Source organism: Danio rerio, chromosome 2, assembly GCF_052040795.2.
Source record: "Danio rerio strain M-AB ecotype USA chromosome 2, GRCz13ab, whole genome shotgun sequence".
NCBI classification, from domain to species: Eukaryota; Metazoa; Chordata; class Actinopteri; order Cypriniformes; family Danionidae; genus Danio; species Danio rerio.
The window spans coordinates 6,612,109-6,633,468 of NC_141022.1; the positions used below are offsets into that span (position 1 = coordinate 6,612,109).

The window sequence follows — 21,360 nt, forward strand, 5'->3', positions numbered from 1 at the left end:
ATGTTATATAATGGCCTTCAAATGTTTATGATGTAGATTATGCGTTAGTCAAACCAGAAAATATTATATAGACACCTTCAAAATGTGCTTTGACATCACCACAGTTATTGTACTATAGACTATATTATTTAATAAATAGTAATGAAATATGATGACAAGAATTTCTTGTAGTTATTAGGATACTCTCTGCCATCAGGCAAACCTGAACGTATTATTATATATATTATAACATATACTTTCGATGCAGCAGAATTTTCAGTTACAGCTGATTTTTAGTGCACATTATAAAGCATTTTGGACATGATATGTTCACGGTTAACTTTATTTTTTTAATCCTAGTGTCCAGCACTTAATAGTAAAATAAATGTAAAAAATTATATTTATTTATTTATTTATTTATTTATACGCTGCAGATTTTTAAGGATGCTAATCAGATATTTGTAGATGTTAGTTTAAAAAATCATAAGTTTTAATGGTTTGGACTAAAAATTATTTTTGTGTTGTAAATTTAGTGGTACTAAAAATCTACCAATAGAATGCATTGGACTTTACAATTCCTGTTATAACCACACAAAAAAATAAATAAATAATGATAATAATAATAAATATATATATACATACATATACATACATACAAACAGTTGAAGTCAGTATTTTTAGCCTTCAGTTGAATTTTTTTCCTTTTTAAATTTTTCCCAAATGATGTTTAACAGAGTAAGGAATTTTTCACAGTATTTCTGATAATATTTTTTCTTCTGGAGAAAGTCTGATTTGTTTTATTTCGGCTAGAAATTTAAAAAAAAAAAAAACCTTCTAAGGTCAAAATTATTAGTCTCTTTCAGCTAATTTGTTTTTCGACTGTCTACAGAACAAACCATTGTTATTCAATAACTTGCCTTATTACCCTAACCTGCCTAGTTAACCTAATTAACCTAGTTAAGCCTTTAAATGTCACTTTAAGCTGTATAGAAGTGTCTTCAAAAATATCTAGTCAAATATTATTTACTTTCATTTATGGCAAAGATATAATAAATCAATGAGTTATTAAAACTATTATGTGTATGTGAAATGTGTTGAAAAAAAAAATCTTCTCTCCGGTAAACAGAAATTGGGGAAAAAATAAACATGGGGGCTAATAATTCTGACTTCACCCATATATATATATATATATATATATATATATATATATATATATATATATATATATATATATATATATATATAAACAAACAGTCAAATAAGTTTTAATCTTTCTGTCACTTAAAATTACTTTGTTTACTTATTTTTGAGATTTAGAAGAGTTTAAATTAAACAACGTTTCAAGAGTTCACACTTAGCTGATGACTGATTATAAAGCTTGTTTGGCATGCTGTCCTGGGAGAGAGCCCTGAGCTCAGAAGATCCTCAAGCCTGAGGCTCTTTCCCATTTGCAAGGCGAGAGGGGAGTTTGAGCTCAGGTAGATCTGGAGAACTCCTCTGCTGTGGGAGGAACCCGGGGGAAACCCATGTGAGCACGGGGAGAACGTGTAAACTCCACACAGAAACAACAGCTGGCTTGGTAAGGACTAGAACCAGTGACGTTCTTGCTGTGAGGCAACAGTGCTAACCACTGGGCCACCGTGCCACCCATCTAGGAAAGGAGTAGGGGTGGAAGGGTGGATTCTTTAAAACGAAGATGGCTGTTATATGGAACTCAGGGTATTTATAGTGACTTGGGAATCTTCTGATTGGTGAATAATAAATTGGATAATGCAGGACCGGCTGCAAGCAATCATAAGCACGTGATCCTCTTGAAATTAGTTTATAAATAAACTTCACTTATTGCTTCACTCAGTGAACTGCTAATAATGGAAATTCTGTGATAATTGCTTTTTCTTTGTATATGTCTACATGTTACATATAAAAACATTATTAAAGTAGTTTGAATGAATAATAAACAGAGCCTTCTGTTTGAATTTAAAGAATGAAGCGATTAAATGGCGAAACAAGAGTAAACTGTGTTCAAGTTATATTCAGATGACGGGATTTGATTTCATCGGTTCAGAAGGAATTTGATCTTTGGTTCCATTTGCCTACAATTAAGTTGAAATGGCATCCTTCAAATATGTGTCAAATGTCTGTCTGTATTCATAAGTTCACAGATGATGCTTCAGATAATTTGTGCAATGACATTTTGTAGGGCCACAATAGAGGATGTGGAGGAAGACTTTGGAGAACTGGAGTCAAAACTTGACAAGGTATGATTTTCTCATTGACATACTGGCTTTAAAGTTTGCTTATGTGTTTTTTTTACTTTATATATTAGAGTTGTTTGCCATAATAGAATAATGGAGGTCACACTTAAAGAAAAAACACAACAGGTTTATTTTTGGGTCTGAACAACAAACAACTAGCACCAACAAAACTCAACTGTGTTGCACCCTCAAGTTGGATTGCATCTAGACCCAAAATCTGTGCGTGAACACACCGAATGGACGAAAGGCGGCTGGAACAAGAGCCACGTTCTAAACGTTTGCAAGATTACATGTCTTTCCACGGGGGAGCGTATCTGTTTACTTCCAAACTTCTTCCAAACAAAGCAGCATTCAGTACCGTTATCACAGTAATTGTCACTCACCATGGAGGGATTTTCTCGTGCAAATATGTCTGATAATCCAATAATCCATATGGTTTGCAAATATTTGAGAAATATAGCAAAATTATCGTGTTTTGATTTGTTGCAGAATAACCAGTCAGAGCGCTCTAATCTGCAAACGGTCTGACACAGTTTTGACATGTTGAATTGGGCCAATGAAGTCTGAGGGTGCTTTCACATTAGCACTTTTGGTCCGCACCCGGGGTTCGTTTGACGTCATAGTACGGTACCTTTAGCTAGTGTGAACGTGTCTTCTAAACTCGGGTGCGCACCCGTGAACCGTACCCGAGTCCACTCTGAAAGAGGTGGTCTGGGGTACGGTTCATGCGAACTCTGGTACGGTTCACTTCTGATGTGAATGCAATCGTACCAAATCACGGAAGTGAACCACCAACTGTACAACAAACTATCGTTTTCATAACATTCGTTCGTGTTTTTGTGTGTGTGTGTGTGTCACGTTTCGTACCTTGGTGACACGCGCGGAACTGAGCCAGGGCAAACACAGTGATACACAGTGATGTCTGCTTGTCTCATCCAAAAACAGCTCCTGCAGACACTGTGCGATGTTCTGAATGTTTATAATATGTTTGCGGCAGATAGACGCGAGTCGCTTTCTGTATGTCCAAAATCAGAAGCTTCAGTTAAAGCAGAATGACCGCGATGTGCGGAAGTCTTTCCATTTTGGTGCTTGCTTTCTTGACCGTCAACTAGCAACGGCCGTAAACAAAACAGCAGCTCGATGACGCAAGCGTACCGGGGTTTAGAAGGAAAAAAGACAGTATGAACACAAACCAACTGAGGAGGTGGCAGGGGGAGACAATCGAACTTGGGTACGGTCCAGGCAAATGAACCAAGTGTGAAAGCACCCTGAGGGAGCTTTCACACCTGTGAATTGATTCAGTTGTTCCGAAACAGGGATTAAAATTGTTACATTGTTGCATTTGTTCTTGATGCGCTTCACTTTCACACGCCAAAAGTTTCTAAACAGACCAAAAGAGCTAAAACAAGTCACGTGTGAGTAAACTCTCCTCACATTGGTCCGTTTCACGGTTTATTTTACAGAGTCCCACTCAGCTGTCAAGGGGTTGGTAGTGGTTTGGTGGCGTTTGGCAGGGTGCGCGCGAGGTGTCTGAAGAGCGAGGACGGATGCGGTGGGGAGGGGTGAGAAGGGTGCGTGACCTATTTGAGGACGGGGAGGGAGACGCACGATTATTGGGAGATCACTTATCACTCGTTTGGGTGCATCTGGGAGTCTCTGTGCATTTGCGGGAGACTCACAAAACTTCCGGGAGACTTGGGATGTCTGGGATGACCTCCTGCCCTACTCATAATTCTCTCTTCATATAGCCGTATGGCTTTTACATATCATAATACACTGCGATATAACCGGGCTCGGATCGTATTGTTTTTTCACTTAATCAATCCGCTCCAAAGTTTGTTTCAATCGAGCTGAGACCACCTCATTCAAGTGATCTCGGAGCGATTGTTTTGGCGCGGATCTGAGCGTGATTGCTGGATTTACATATGCCAAACGAATCGCGCTAACTGGGCACACCAGACAGGTTCCGAAACAAAAGTCTAAGTGTGAAAGCACCCTGACATTAACCCGAGAAGAGCCCACATGTGGAACACACCGAACCAACTGGCCGAACTTATGAACCGACGAAGCCCAACAACCGGCCGCCGGCTTGATGTGTCCTGGCACTAAGGTGTGATGGGTATCCTCCATCCAGTAGTGTTATTCCTCAAGCACCAGCTTGATGGCTAAAAACTCCTGACTGCTGATGTCCAGGACAGAGTGTTGGGCGGGGAGAATGTGAGAGTTGGCAGTATTTCCCAATGAAGTGACAACAGAAGATTGCGAAGCCAATGAATCTCTGGAGTGTCTCTGATGGTGTTGTAAGCAAGTCGGAAACCTTCCTCTAGTCCACTCCTTCAGGGCTGAAGTGCATTTCCAAGTGCTTTTTGCAGTTTTTTGAACTGCAACAGGAAGATTAATGAAACATTAATCAAAGATTTATAGCCTGAGGAACAGACAACGAACAATGAAGACAATGAAGTCTGCCCTTGTTCTAGAAGTAGATGAAGATGTAGGCAATGATGGAAATACTCCTAGAACATTTGAAACTGGGGGAAGTAAATGCAAGAACTTAGTTTTAAGACTTGTATTGGCAATTTATCAATATTTCCGTTTACACTTACTTTTAGTCATTTAGCAGACACTTTTGTCCAGGAATTCAGCGATTCAACAAGAAGAGTTAATTGATTATTACGCTAGAATGGGAGTATTGACCTTATTCTGAAAGGCAAAGGCCTCTAGATAACGGCTATTTTGCCTAAATAAAATATGATCACGTCTTGACTTGAATGATTTAATTAGGACAGTAAGGTCTGACTTTGCTAAGACAAAAGTCTTGACACTGAACAGAAATAATGTACAGTCTAGCATATAAAATCATGGTGCAGTGGAAAAAGATGACTCTTATGAGCTTGGAGGACTGCATCCAAACATCTCTGCAATGACTCAAATCACTTATTAATAAAGTCATCTGGCATGGCACAGAAAGCGTTCTTGCAGGACTCCCAGAGTTCATCAAGATCCTTTGGATTCATCTTCAATGCCTCCTCCTTCATCTTACCCCAGACATGCACAATAACATTCATGTCTGGTGACTGGGCTGGCCAATCCTGGAGCACCTTGACCTTCTTTGCTTTCAGGAACTTTGATGTGGAGGCTGAGCTATGAGAAGGAGGGCTACTGTACTGTTACTATACATTCAGAGGTTTATTCATGTTTATGTTGTACATAGTAACAAACAGCAACATTGAATTCTGACATCAGATCGGTAACTTCACTTCCTTCCATTTGCTCACGTCTCGTCCATTGATTTATGTTATTGCATCTTGGCGTGAGAAATGCAACGTATGGCTTGTGAGCATGGGAAGTGGTTGAAATCCATGCATCTTAATGTGAATGCATGTGATTTGAGAGCCCGGGAGTTTAGTTTCTAGCTATATCAACCTTGAAAATAGCTCCCCTTGAGTTAAATAGTTGATTTTTATAAATTTTTCAACCATTCAGCTGATCTCCGGGTCTGGCGAGAACACTTTTAGCTTAGCTTAGCATAATTCATTGAATCAGATTAGACTGTTAGCTCAAAAATGTACTTATTTAAAGCTTGATCCTTCTGCAGATGCAGATGTGTACTATTTTCTAGACCAGGGGTGTCCAAACTTTTTGGGCCGAGGGCCAGATGCAAAAAAAAAAAAACCTTTGTCCCGGGCCAAATTTTACATACATCACACAGACACGAATATATATATATATATATATATATATATATATATATATATATATATTAGGGGTGTCACGATTTTGATTTTTAATCGAAATCGATCGAAATTTATGCTCAATTTCGATTATCGAATCAAAAAGTAGAATCGTCGATACTGCCATGCCCCCATGTCAGCTTGGCTTGCCAAGCGGGAAAAAAACAGGCTTGTTGAAGTGCTTGTTAAACTGCAGAAGCAGGAGACCCGTCGACAGAACTTAAACCCTCTCCTCTTCCAATGAAGTCGCCGGTGTGTAAGCATTTTGGATTTCCAGTGACTTATGTTGACAACGTACGTGTTGTCGACAAAAAAAACACAGTTTTGCAAGCTCTGCTATGTACGTATTACGTACGGTTCGTCCGATAGACAACACCGGCATCGCGATCCTCCGCCCGCCCCCGTTGCAAATCCGCTCGCGAAAAGTACACACTCAGGCCCTGTTTACACTGTCTTTGTTTTTAAATGGCATTTTAGAACGACAACGATTTGACATCCACAGTGGCGTGTAGCATTTCTGAGCAGCCCTCCTTCCTCTCTACCTCTGAAAATGCACATCATGTGACCACACAGACACAGACGCACTCACAGCCAATATGAGCTCGAGACAGCAGGTCCAGGCAGTCAGAGGACTGCTTCAATCTTTCACTCACTTGTACTTAGTCATTTTAGCGAACACCTGAGATACTGTTGGTTGTGCGTCTTTTTACCGACGCCATTATAACGATACAGATCACTGTTATTCACGAGTCCCGCAGAAAAAGTGATTGACAGGTGGTAATTATGTGTGTATCTTGCCTTTATTCATTTACTGTATGATTTGTTTATGGGTAAAACAAAGACCATGCAGGTCAGGTAGTTTAAACGGTAGGCTACAAATAATTAATTGGTCATTAATTAATTATTTATAATCGAGAATCGAATCGTGACTTTAGAATCGAAAATGTAATCGAATCGAGGATTTGGAGGATTGTGACACCCTTAATATATATATATATATATATATATATATATATATATATATATATATATATATATATATATATATGTGTGTGTGTGTGTGTGTGTGTGTGTGTGTGTGTGTGTGTGTGTGTGGGTGTGTGTGTGTGTGTGTGTATTGTGGATTTATTTTAATTTGTCTTCCAACTGTCTTTCAAAAAAGTCTTACGTTTTTAAAATCTAGAATCTTCTCTGGGCAAATTACAGTTGCAACACTCATCAGACACTATTATATAAAATCTCCTTCCGTGAATTCTTTCTTGAACTTTATTAGCACAAAAAACTGCTGTTGTTGAGCTGATAGGGCAGCTGCTAATTGTTTTAATTTTTGATCTCGTTCGGCAGCAGCGTAAAAGCTGAAGTTCTGATGTTTTTATTCATAACGTCTTTTAATATTAACGTATATTCCTTCATTACTGCAACTGATTCCTGGCAAATTAAACAGACACATATTCCACTGACCTCTGTGAAGAAATATTCTTTGCCCCAACGTGACTGAAATTTCCTGCTCTCACTGTTGATTTACCTTTTTTTTTTGGTTGTGCCATGGCTCGCCAAAACGTGATTATGAATTATGTTTCTTTCAGTTTGTTCGGCTCGTTTTACTTCATAACAGAAACTGCTGCCTAATTGAAGACATCTCATAGTGACACCCTGTGGTTATTTATGGAATTGCATTCATTTTTGTATAGCGGGCCAGATTCTATTATTATTTATAAAAAGCCTAGCTGGCCGCCACAAAACTGATTGCGGGCCGCAGATGCCCCGTGGGCCGTAGTTTGGACACCCCTGTTCTAGACTGATATGGCTAGAAACTATACTCTCATTCTGGCATAATAATCAAGGAGTGATTGGCTGCAGTAGACACAACGAAATTACACAGTGCGGTTACCTAGTTATCTAGCTGGGGTATATTTTCACGGGCTGTGAATATAGTTCATAGCTATATCAGTCTGTAAAATAGTAAAAAAAATTCTGTCTGTCTAAGTAACAACAGAAGGGTCAAACTTTAAATAGGAAAATTACCGAAAACTCTTTGGTCATTTTTAAATAATGCAGATGCTAATGGTCTACTCCGATTCAGTGATCTATGCTAAGCTATGCTAACCCTAATCTTTAAAATCTGATGTGTTGTCTCATGTTTGAAATCACAATATATTGACTGATTATGTTTTTTTTCAGCTGGTGAAGTTGTGTATTGGGATGATAGACGCCGGTAGAGTTTATAATCAGGCCAACAAGCAATTTGTGAATGGAATCCGAGATCTAGCTTTACAGTCAACCAGAGACGAAGTCATCGGGGTAAGAGAGACAGCGCTTTTTGCTTTCTGTTTCTCGAAAGCTTTCATTATTTCTGCTTGTGTGTTTGTCTGATTTTGTGCTGCTTAATAATTCTTTTTTTTCCCCTCTCTCGCTATTTAGTCCAGTTTAGCAGCATTTTCTGAGACTCTGCAGGAGATGAACAACTATCATACAGTAAGACATCAGAAAGTATTAGATATTTGTATGTGTTTATTTGTGAGAAAACCTCCTGTTTAAAAATATCTGTGCATGCCATGCAGTTAGATAATCTTGGGAGTCACATCTGACATAGACATTTTAAGTCAGAATTATTAGCCCTCCTGAATTATTCAACACAGGCTCATTCTGAAAACGTAGCCCTATATACATTTCTGGGGATTGTGAATTATGTAGCCAGAGGCTTGTATGGCTGTATTTTGCCTTTAAAATGAACGCTACAGGGCGGTATGATGCAGTTTCTTTTCACGCTTACCAGATGAATGCTTACCACCATATGGATGGCTTTCCCGCTGTTACTAGTTTGTACAGTAGCTCGCCATGTACATTGGCGGACTTGAGAGGCAGAGAAGAGTTGACCACAATATAAGGGTTTGATTCTGTTTCCAGAAACCGGGTAAGACAAAAACAGAATCCTGAATATTAAATAAATAAGTAAATAACAGGGTGAGAATGTGGTAAGATCTGAAAATGGGTAAAAAAATACACACAAAAAAAAAATATTCAAAGATGATTCATTGGATTTACTCAATTTTTTATGTTAAGTGGTTTTAAACAATTTAATTGTGTTAAATTTAAACAAACAAATTAAGTTGAACAATGTTCAATTTGATTTTATTGTTTAAATTCAACACAAATAAATTGTTTGCAACAGTTCTGCATGCAACACTTTTTTCAGTGTAGGCGAGGGTTTTGCTTTTTCTGGACTACTTTTTAAAACTGTCGGTTGGGTTTAGGGAAATTAGTGGGCTGGCCAATCAGTGCTTTTGAAAACACTATTGGTTGGGTTTAGGGAAGAGGGAGGGTGTGAGCATCGGCCAGTTGGTCAGTCAGTCGAGAGCAGCCTCTGGTGGATATACGTGTGAACAGCAGGTGCGAATGATGCACGCGAGAAAAATTTGAGATCTAAAAAAGCGCGCACAGCGACCTCTTGTGGATTCGCGAAAACAAAAACTGCAAATAAAACGTAGCTCCTGGGACGTATTTGGTGTTTTCCAGAAATGTATATAGCGGTGCATTTCAGAATGAGCCTGGGTTGAAATTATTAGCCCCCCTGCATTTTTGTCCCCAATTTTTGTTTAACGGAAGAAGAAAAAAATTAACACATTTTTAAGCATAATAATATTAATAACTCATTTCTAATAACTGATTTATTTTATCTTGGCCATGATGACAGCACATTTGACTATATATTTTTCAAGATACTAGTATTTAGCTTAAAATGCATTTTAAAGCTTTAACTATGTTAATTAGGCAAGTTATGGTAATTTGGCAAGTCGTTGTATAACGATAGCTTGATCGGTATTCTGATAAAATTGCAAAAAAAATTCTTATGTGATCTAATAATATTGACCTTAAAATGTTTTTTAAAAAATTAAAACTGCTTTTATTGTAGCTGAAATAAAACAAATAAGACTTTCTCCAGAAGAAAAAAAATATTGGAAATACTATTAAAATACCTTAATCTGTTAAACTTAAACTATTAAATAGAAATAAAATGACTTCAACTGTACACTTGTGCAAGCACCTGCAATCCTAGAAGACAAGGAAAACAAATTCTAACCCCAAATCCTTTCTCTGTTTGTGATCTGATTATCTGAATCCCAGAAGTTTTTAATCTAATGATCCAGTAGGTGAAAGCATTTAAACGAACAATTTAAACCAGCGGTAATGTAAAGTAATTTGCGCTGATTTCTTTAGAGATACCAGAGAGAACATTTGCAGCCAGTTTTTAGTAAATAATTCAGTCTAACGTGTTTGGTTTTAAAACACCCAAGCCCTCACGCAGCATGCTGTGTGAAAACAGACTGGCCGCTCTATGGTAAAATAGTAAAAAAAGATGCACACCAAAACCTAACTTGTATAAAAACTTATAAAAAATTAACTCTGCTGCTTTTTTTCTTCATTTGTAAGCGTCTACTAAATAAATATAAAGAGGTATAAAAATAAAGAAGTGTAAAAACAATTTTATAAAATACTGTTTTCTATTTTTCCTTTAGATTTTATTCGATCAAGCCCAGAGGTCCATCAGGTCCCAGCTTCAGACTTTTGTGAAGGAGTAAGTGTTTCGTTTTTTTAATTCTCTTTTTTTTTTTTTTTTTTAATGAAAGAGTTTTTTAGGTCATCTCCAAACTTTTATTTGCAGAGACTTGAGAAAGTTTAAAGATGCCAAGAAGCAGTTTGATAAGGTGAGCGAAGAGAAGGAGGTGGCGCTGGTAAAAAATGCTCAGGTGCCTCGTAATAAACTACACGAGGTCGAAGAGGCCACCAACATCCTGACCACAACACAGAAGTTCTTCCGTAACATCGCCCTGGACTACGTGCTGCAGGTTTGTCAAGTACTTTTAGCTTAGCTTAGCATAATTCATTGAATCAAATTAGACCATTAGCATCTCACTCAAAAATGACGCAAGAGTTTATATAATTTTCCTTTTTACAACTCCACTAGAGTTAAACAGATAAGTTTTACCATTTTTCAAACCACTCAGCTGATCTCCGGGTCTGGCAGTAGCACTTTTAGGTTAGCTTAGCATAATTCATTGAATCGGATTAGACCATTAGCATCTCACTCAAAAATGACGCAAGAGTTTATATAATTTTCCTTTTTACAAATCCACTAGAGTTAAACAGATAAGTTTTACCATTTTTCAAACCACTCAGCTGACCTCCGGGTCTGCTAGTAGCACTGTCAGCTTAGCTTAGCATAGATCATTGAATCGGATTGGACCAGTAGCATCTCACTCAAAAATGACCAAAGAGTTTAGATAATTTCCTATTTATAACTCTACTGGAGTTAAACAGTTGAGTTTTACCATTTTTTTTTAATCCACTCAGCAGATCTCTGGGTCTAACAGAAGCGCTTTTATCTTAGCATAGCATAATTCATTGAATCGCATTAGACCATTAGCATCTCACTCAAAAATAACCCAAGAGTTTATATAATTTTCCTATTTACAGCTCCGCTAGAGTTAAAAATTTGAGTTTTACCATTTTTGAATCCACTCAGCTAAACTCTGGTTTTGGCAGGAACACTTTTAGCCTAGCTTAGCATAATTCATTGAATCAGATTAGATCATTAGCATTTCAAAAGTTGCAATTGCAAAATTGCAATTGCAAAAAAAAAAAAGAAAAGAAAACTCAATGCTTATCCTATTTAAAGCTTGATCCTTCTGTTACATCACGCACTAAGACTGAGGGGAAAATGAAAATGTACTATTTTATAGACTGATATAGCTAAGAACTACACTCGCAGCACATGAAAATATTTCCCAGCTAGGTAACTATGTAACCATACTGCATATATCATTGTGTCTGCTGCAGCCAATCATTCCTTGATTTTTACTCCACAATGATAGTATAGTTTCTAGCCATATCAGTCTAAAGTCTGCAGAAGAGTTAAGCTTTAAATAAGACATTTTTTTGAGCTAACGGTCTAATCAAATTCAATGATTTATGCTAAGCTAAGCTAACAGTGCTCTCGCCAGACACGGAAATGGGCTGTATGGTTAACAATAAATATTTAAATCGACTATTTAACTCTAGGGGAGCTTTAAAATTCACTTTTTTCCAAACAAAAGTTGTGTTTTCCTTTAAATAAAGGATTTTATTTTATAATATTGCGGTCTGTTTATTTAAGTGTTTATAACTTAACTCTGTATAAGTGTATAAGTTCCTAGCCATATCAACCTAGAAAATATCAACTTTTTAGTACAGGATGTAATTACAGAAGAGTCAGTTTTTAAATAGGAAAATTATCAAAACTCTTTTTGAACATTATAGAGTGAGATGCCACTGGTCTAATCGGATTCAATGATTAGAGCTAAGCTAAAAGTCTTTCTGCCAGACCCGGAGATCTCCCTAATCAATTAAAAAATGAATTTAAAATTTATATTGCCTGCCTTTTTGCTTATCATGACTTTATGGCACTTGTTTGCCTCTGTTCTCAATATAAAATCTTTGATATTCAAAATGTTGGCGAAGTCATTTTACTTCATGATTCAATTTGTCATGAACAGTTAATTCATTTGAGTCAATCTTGAAGTAATCTTTTTGGTCCCACTTCATATTAAGTGCCCTTAACTACTATGTACTTACATCAAAAAAATAAATACAATGTACTTACTGTGTCTATAATGTATTTGAGAACACTTGTGGTGCTTTTGAGTTGGGATAGAGGTTGGGTTATTGACAGATTTGGTGGTATGGGTAGGTTTATGGGTGGGTTAAGGTGTAAGGGATGGTCAACAGTGTATTTACAAATGTAATAACAAAAATTAATTACAGATGTAATTACATACATGTATTTAATCAAGCATAAGTACACAGTAAATACATGTATTTACACAATAAGCACATTGTAACAAACTATTAATTCCTGTGTAAATACATATTAGTTAAGGCCACTTAATATAAAGTGGGACCATCTTTTTTTCTGGAAAGCAAATGTCAGGGCTTCAAGAAAGTTGCTTTGCTACTTTCGTCCCCGCTCTCTCTTTATTTATTTGTCACACAGCCTGAAATAAAATCATATCTTTTTCCAGCTTTTAAAATGTATTTGTAGCCTCTTCTCCTAACCTGTGCCTTTCAACAACGTTATCCCGAAGGTCTTCTGAAAGCAGGGTGTATTGTGATTTTCACAGGGTATGATGATTTTCTATCAGCACTGTATATTAAATATCTATAAACAATTTCTTTCTTTTTCAGATAAATGTCCTTCAGTCAAAGAGAAGATTGGAAATCCTCAAATCTGTAAGATTTAGAAGACCTGCAATCAAATCAAATCAAAGTTTAAAAATTTGTGCCGTCATGTTTGAATTTCAGGTTTTAAGAGTCCTTATTATTAAATTATTCAATATTATTATTACTCCTTATATCCTGTCTTAGATGCTGGCCTATATGAATGCCAACCTCACCTTTTTCAATCAAGGACATGATTTGTTTAGCCAGCTCCAGCCATTAATGAAGCAGCTCAGTGGTCAGGTACTGTACAAGCACTGCCGGATGAATTAAAACCTTAAATATAATTTTAAAAAATGTAGTTAATGTAAGTAATGCATTTTAACAAATATATAACCTGTAATATAAATTTGACGAGTGTTCAGATGTGATGCTCATTGTGTTGGGGTTTGTTTTGTCAGCTGGATCAGCTGGTGGTGGATTCAGCAAAGGAGAAAAGAGACATGGAGCAAAAACACTCGTCTATCCAACAGAAGGTAAATTCAATTCGTTCAAGTCATGTTTTTGTCCTGGGAATAATTTTTCTATGGGAGCTGTTGACATGGACTTCAACCAGATTTTGGTAAAAACCAAAATAATACATATGTGTATTAACAATGTAATGACACAAGGAAAAAAAACATATTTTAATTCTTTAAATAAAAGGCTTATTTGGTGATGATAGCCTAAAGACGCCTCTCATATGGAGAATAAATTCACATGCATTGCTCATGTCTGAGCTTTTCAAAGGCTTCCAAGAGTGTAAAAGAAATCTTCTCATCTTTTGAATCTGATCTTTATTTTGTATTTTCTAGTAGGTTCAGCTCAGGTGATTGGCTGGGCCATTCTACAGCTTGATTTTCTTTCTCTGAAAACATTTGAGAGTTTCCCTGGCTGTGTTTTAGATCGTTGTCTTGATGAAATGTCCACCCTGGATTCATCTCCATCATCCTGCTCATGTAGATGTTGGGCTGAAGCAGCTGATATTCATTTACACTGTCGAAGGGCAGAGGGTTGCTGAAGAACTACTGAGAGATTTCAGCTGCTGTCTGGGCTTTCACTGCCTTTCTAAAGCTCCCTTTCTTCATGTGTTTGATACTTTTTCCCTGTGTCATTTCATTTTATTATGCATAACTTCATTTAGAAACTAATTAGATTTGGTTTCTTTGCATATATGGATTTCTTTTGTTGTTATCAACATCTAGTGAAAATTTTAAGTCAACAGCACCTTTAGAAATATGTTTTCTAAGAAACATATGTTTTCTGGAGTATAATATTCCCTGCTGTACTTTGAGTTTTCTCCTGTGTCTTTCTCTAATTCCTGTTTGTTTGGCTTTTTTCCCCTTTCAGGCTGCTTTGCAGGTACAGCATCCACCTCTTTCTCTCTTACATGATCACAGGCAATGTTTTTGGTTACAGTATAGCTTACTTAAAAATTGAAATAAATCTAAGAAGTTGTGTTCTGCATACTGAAAATTTATGCCTTTTTTAGGATCATTTAAGGTTTTTGCATTGTGAAGGTATTTTGATTATTTTACGGGTCTTTTGCACACTGAAATTAGAAAATTTTAACCCAAGCTCATTCTGGAAACGCAGCCCTGCTGACGTTTCTGGAGACCACGATATATGTCCCGAGAGGTACGTGTTTGTGCAGTTTTTGTTTTTGCAAATCCGCCTGCGCTGTTCTCTCATGAAAAGCCACCGGAGGCCGCTGTTGAACGACCGTCTGTTCGACTGACTGAATGAATGACTGACCGATTGACTGGGTGGCCGACCAATTGGCCGACCCGGCCACCCTCCTTCTTCCCTAAACCCAAGCGACGATTTACAAAAGCCGTGCAGAAAAAGAAAAGCCCTTGTCCAATTTTGACCGCGTTTTTCGGATTTCACAGCATTCTCGCCCCGTTACGAACTTGTTCGCGTTATTTTTTTAATTCTGTTTTTTGTCTTACCTGATTTCTGGAACCGCTCTTCCCCGGACTCAAACCTGGTCATCGAACGCAGCCGGCTCCTCCTCCTCAGGGCCTCCGCTCCGCCGGCGTAACACGACGAGCTAACCGGACAAACTGGTTGAGGCAGGAAAGTGCAGCCATACATACCTTCGGCCACGTAAATCACAGTCTCCAGAAACGTCCGCGGGGCTATGTTTTCACAATGAGCCTGTGTTGGAAAATTTTGTATGTGTTTTTCCAGAAAAAATTCATCACACACACAAATCTTGCACACCGATTCAGATGCATATTAATAAATTTGTTGGGAAATAATTCACGTAACAATACAATTGTTACAGGGTTTGCGATGATTGTGTTCTCCTTGCTTCACGTAAGAAAAAGAAAGAGGAAACATTTGGTTCATCCTATCCTTAGATGAGCTAGTAGAGTTTATTGAGGTAAAGTTGATATTATTTTCACACATTCATTCAGTGATATGCTCCCTATATGGTCTACCATGGTACTTTGAATATTCGGTCTTAAATCGCTACTTTAAAACAACATTAGCACTATTTAACTGGCAGTAAACAATGTTGTTTTTTCTTACAATGTTTTATGTTAGATTTAGGTCGCCAGCATCTTAAAGACAACTTTATTATGACATCCGTTGATATTTAGTTGGTTTTAGGTTGTGTTGGAAAGTGACAAAATTCAGTGTCAAGTCAACATCTTAAACCAACATCATCATATTGACGCCAAATACTGACATTTATTCGTCAGATATGGCGATCAAAATCCAACATCTGATGTAGCATCAGTAGACGTTGATATTTGGTTGTTTTTAGGTTGCATTGAAAAGTAACCAAAATGCAACGTCTGTCCGACGTTGTACATTGACGTTGGGTTTTGACGTCAACCCGATTTTCATTTCCAAACAAAATGCAACGTCCCATGACATTGGGGTACAACATCAGTCTGATGTCATGTGATGTCCTGTGCCTGCTGGGTTATATTATTAAGTAGAAAGGTTGACTGTGTTAATTTAAAACCAACTTTTCCTCTATGGAGAGTTTTATTTCCTAATCAAAGAGCTGTGGGATTATCCTTATTCAAAGTTTACTTCAGGATGTCAGTGTGCTAGCGATACTGGAACCACATATTAAAAAGAAAACCACCAATTTCCTGAACAGAGATTGGCAGTATGTCTAAAGGCCCCTGCACTCACGCTTTTTGCTCGTTTTTTCCGTGTACGTTTAACGCCTCGTGATTAAATAAAAAGTGCCAATGTGATCATGCACACCGTCGCGCAAACCGTCAGGCGTAAAAGCGTCATTTAAAAAAAAAAAAAGTTAGTTCTTCATGCCTGTTTGAAACCTACAGGTAAGTGTGTTGGAGCAGGGTTGAAACTAAACTGTGCTGGGCTGCAGCCGTCCTGGAGTTGAGTTTGACATCCCTGGTCTAAGTTATGTAGACATGGAAATCAAACATGATCTAACGAGGAAATGTAACTGTTTAACGTTGTTTCAGTGGCTAAATTGTACGAATTCAGTTGGGCGAAAATGTACGATTTAAAAAAGGAGGTGTGGCACCCAACCCAACCCCGCCCCTAAACCCGACCGTCATTGGGGGATAAGTAAACCGTACTAAATTGTACGAATGAGAGCATTTGATTTTATATGGATTAGCCACTAAATCAAAAAGTTACGAATTACTGTTAGATCGCTTTAAACAGACACACATGCGGACAGACACACACCAAACCATGCTGACAAACTAGCATACGATAAACCACAGAACATTTGTATTAAATTAACGTTAGTTTCTTCAACAGCATTTTGGCCTTTCGCTTGTTCGGCGACCGTGAATTGTCAAAACACCTCTTAAAATGCCTTTGTTGGTTGTGAAAAACAGAAAAAAAACGAACCCGAAACAATTATTTTTTTTAAATGATGAACAAAAGTTTCAGAGGCAGTGTGTCAACATGATTGACACAACGTGAGGTCGAATTTATTTTTAACGTGTGAAAGTTACGTACGAAATTTTCTGATTCAGTGTGCAATAACAACTGTTAGGGTCATTTATACATCACTGGTGTTGGTTTTATTGCATTTGTAATCAAACTTGCAGTTTCAATCAAAATCTGACAGATCTTACAAATCTTAAAGAATAAGTTCATCAAAAAATAAAAAAATACTGTTATTAATTACTCACTGTCATGTGGTTCCAATCCCTTGACACCCTCATTCATCTTCAGAACACAGATAAAGATAATTTAGATTGAATCCAAGAGCTCTCTCATTTGATAGACAGGAAAGGACCTGCATTCTACTTTTATTTTGGTGTGCAAAAGTGTTCTTGGAGCTTCGAATGATTACAGTTAAAGTCACAAAGAATGCTTTTGGCAACGTTTTAGTTCTAGAACATGTCGCCACAGTGGCTCAGTGATTAGCACTGTCACCTCACAGCAAGAAGGTTGCTGGTTTGAGTTCCGGCTGGGTCAGTTGGCATTTCTGTGTGGAGTTTGCATGTTCTTCCTGTGTTGGCGTGGGTTTCCTCCAGGTGCTCCGGTATCCCCCACAGTCCAAAGACATGTGCTATAGGGAACTGAAAAAACTAAATTGTCCATAGTGTATGAGTGTGTAAGTGAATGTGAGAGTCAATGGGTGTTTCCCAGTACTGGGTTGCGGCTGGAAGGGCATCCACTGTGTAAAACATATGCCGGAATAGTTGGTGGTTCATTCTGCTGTGGTGACCCCTAATAAATAAAAGACCAAGCTGAAAGAAAATGAATGAATGAATGACTTTGAACATCTTGGGATCGTTGCTGTCCATCAAGGAATAGAGAGCTCTAGGATTTCATCTAAAATATCTGAATTTGTTCTAAAGACGAACCGAGCACTTATTGCATTGGAACAACATGATAGTGAATAAATAACATGAATTTAAATTTTTGGGTGAACTAACTCTTTAATGGTCCTAATATATAAACATACCAATCACTGTAGTAGTTGATTGCTACTTTTCTGGGTGAATTTTTAAGGATTTCTCCACTGAAGACTCTAAACTGGAGTATAATATAGACACTGATAATGGAATAGCTATGGAGGGATACCTCTTCAAAAGAGCAAGCAATGCCTTTAAAACCTGGAACAGGTATGGCTGCTCGGTTTTGGTGGTGAACATATACAGTTGTTGTCAGAATTATTAGCCCTCCTGAATTTATAGCCCCCTGTATATCTTTTTCTCTGATTTATTTCAGCACATTTCTAAACATAATAGTTTTAACAACTTATTTCTAAAAACTGATTTCTTTTATCTTTGCCCTGATGACAGCACATAATATTTGACTAGATATTTTTTAAGATACTAGTATTCAGCTTAAAATTACATTTAAAGACTTAACTGGGGTAATTAGGCAAGTTTGGTAATTAGGCTAGTCATTGTATAGCAATGGTTTGTTCTGTAGACAATCGAAAAAAAAATAGCTTAAGGGGGCTAATAATATTAACCTTAAAATGTTATTTTTTTATTAAAACTACTTTCGTTCTAGCCTAAATAAAACAAATTAAAAAAAAATTCAGAAAAAAAAATTATCAGGAAATACTGTGGAAAAATTCCTTTCTCTGTTAAACATCATTTAGGAAATATGTGAAAAAGAAATCACAGGAGGGCTAATAGTTTAGACTTGAACTGTATATACATTTTCATGTGTTTGCGTTGTGAGTGAACTTGCGCATGAGACTTTCATTTCAGAATTCATTTTCCTCATCTCCAGCTTTTTTGTGTAGCCTCATTTGTTTATTTTAGTATGTATTTTTTATGTTCACTGCACCCATTTCTTGTGTTGGTGAAATGATTACCATTGCCGCTAGCATACTTCATAGTTTTGTAGGTTTTATAATTTGCTACGCATCCTGGATGTCCAGTGCCATCTCGAACACTCTATTAGTTCCGTCGACGAATATTCTCACATTAATCCGTTCATCTGTGGCTGAACCCAATTATTTTCTCCCCAACATAGACGGTGGTTTTCTATTCAAAACAGTCAGCTGGTTTATCAGAAGAGGTTCAGGGTAAGTCTGTTGTAAACACTTAAATAAAGCCACTGTACTTTATTTAAAAAGCACGCTTAACTTTTGTTTGGAAATAGATGCATATTTTACCGCTCTTCATTGAGTTGAACAGTTTCACCATTTTTTAATCCATTCAAGCAATCTCTTGGTCAGGAAGGATCACTTTTAGCTTAGCATAAATCATTGAATCGGATTAGACCACCATCTCACTCAACAATGTCAAAAAAGAGTTTTGATAATTTTTCTATCTAAAGCTTGACTATTTTGTTGCTACTGTACGTTAACTAAAGGAAAATGAAAACATTTAGCTTAGCATAAATCATTGAATCAGATTAGACCATTAGCATCACACTAAAAAATTTCAAAAGAGTTTGGATTATTTTGCTTATCTAAAGCTTGATTCTTTCGTAGTTACATCAAGTAACTGAAAATGAAATCTTTTAGCTTAGCGTAGCATAAATCATTGAATTAGATTAGAACATTAGCATGTCACTCAACAATGTCAAAAAAGAGTTTTGCTAATTTTCTCTATTTAAAGCTCGATTTTTTTGTAGTTTCGTCAAGTAACGGAAAATGAAAACTTTTAGCTTAGCTTAGCATAAATTCTTGAATCGGATTAGACCATTAGCATCTTACTCAAAAATGCCAAAAAACTATTTTGATAATTTTCTTATTTAAAGCTCGACTCTTTTGTAGTCACGTCAAGTAACTCCAAATGAAAATTTGCTGTTTCTAGACTGATATGGTTGTCAGAACTATACTCTCAGTCTGGCGTAACCATTGATTGGCTGCAGCAAACACAATGGTATACGCAGCACGATTACCTAGTTACCTAGCTGGGGAATATTTTCATGCTCTGTGAGCATAGCTCCTTAGTATAGTTCTTGGTGATGTAACGTTAAACTTTAAATAGGATAATTTTTTTAATGTTTTAGCGAGATGCTAGTGGTCTAATCTGAATCAATGAATTATGCTAAGCTAAAAGTGCTAAAAGCTCAAGCGTTATTATCAATAACAATAATTTATTTTATATAGCGCAATCACACAATAACACAAAAAAAGGATGATTATTGAAACTTTTATTTTGAATGAGATGCTAATGGTCTAATCTAAATCAATGATTTATGCTAAGCTGAGCCAAAAATGCTCCCAGAGATTGACTGAATGGATTAAAAAATACTCAAAGTTGTAAAATGAGCTTATTTAAAAAAAAAATGTAAATTGTGTAGTGTTTCTTTAAAGTGTTTTTATAGGTTTGAAATGTTTCAGGATAACCCCACTGTGGTGGTAGAAGATCTGAGACTCTGCACTGTTAAGCACTGTGAGGACGTGGAGAGACGCTTCTGTTTCGAAGTGCTGTCTCCGTCAAAGTATGTTTCGGTCTGTCTTTTCTTATTACACATCGTTGTGTTAAGCATTTGACTCACAGTAGCTGCTGTTGTGCGTCAGGAGCTGTATGATGCAGGCGGACTCGGAGAAGCTGAGACAGGCCTGGATCAAAGCTGTGCAGAGCAGCATTGCCTCGGCCTACAGAGAGAACGAAGACGAAATTATTGTGAGTATTTCTTTTTCTTTTTCAAATATTTCCCAAGTAATGTTTACAGGGCAAGGAATTTTTCACAGTACTCAACAAATCATCTGTTGAGCTGCATACCAATCATCACAAATACTGCAGAAGACCTACTGGAACCCGCATGGGCCCTAGATTCTTACCGAAGTCAGTCAAGTTTGGTGAAGGAAAAATCATGGTTTGCGGTTACATTCAGTATGGGGGCGTGCGAGAGATCTGCAGAGTGGATGGCAACATCAACAGCTTGACAGTGTGCTAATGTTCGTGAATTTGTTTTGCTTGCTGTAGAGTCTCGACAGGCAGTCGTCAGCCTCTCTGGGCAGTCTCGACTCCGGCTGTGAGTCTGTGAAGCCGGTTAAAGGTGAGAGTGCTCTTCAGCGGGTGCTGGCCATCCCGGGCAATGAGTTCTGCTGTGACTGTGGCCAGAGTGACCCCCGCTGGGCCAGCATTAACCTCTGCATCACGCTCTGCATCGAGTGCTCGGGCATTCACAGGTACTGCATGTTTATAGCTCCAAAAATGAAACCCAAAAAAAAGCGCTTCAAGGGTAGTTCATGTGTTGGTGCTCTTTGATGAGGGATTCGTAAA

At 37.3% G+C, this 21,360-nt stretch overlaps 1 protein-coding gene across 5 annotated transcripts in view; it reads left to right on the forward strand.

Annotated features, from left to right (window-relative positions):
• acap2a (ArfGAP with coiled-coil, ankyrin repeat and PH domains 2a) overlaps positions 1-21,360 on the forward strand; it is a 43,639-nt gene that overhangs the window by 759 nt on the left and 21,520 nt on the right. For 2 of the 5 annotated variants that reach the window (XM_087240386.1, XM_087240387.1), the window contains exons 2-14: positions 2,180-2,237; positions 8,147-8,266; positions 8,387-8,440; positions 10,483-10,541; positions 10,629-10,812; positions 13,187-13,231; positions 13,367-13,462; positions 13,621-13,695; positions 18,170-18,282; positions 19,151-19,202; positions 20,472-20,572; positions 20,652-20,757; positions 21,061-21,266. In XM_087240386.1, the coding sequence (XP_087096512.1) occupies positions 2,180-2,237; positions 8,147-8,266; positions 8,387-8,440; positions 10,483-10,541; positions 10,629-10,812; positions 13,187-13,231; positions 13,367-13,462; positions 13,621-13,695; positions 18,170-18,282; positions 19,151-19,202; positions 20,472-20,572; positions 20,652-20,757; positions 21,061-21,266 (1,269 nt within the window). Of the gene's footprint in view, positions 1-1,414; positions 1,559-2,179; positions 2,238-8,146; positions 8,267-8,386; positions 8,441-10,482; positions 10,542-10,628; positions 10,813-13,186; positions 13,232-13,366; positions 13,463-13,620; positions 13,696-18,169; positions 18,283-19,150; positions 19,203-20,471; positions 20,573-20,651; positions 20,758-21,060; positions 21,267-21,360 lie in introns of those variants that run through there. The other 3 variants (XM_087240388.1, XM_087240390.1, XM_087240389.1) reach the window with 2 other exon arrangements.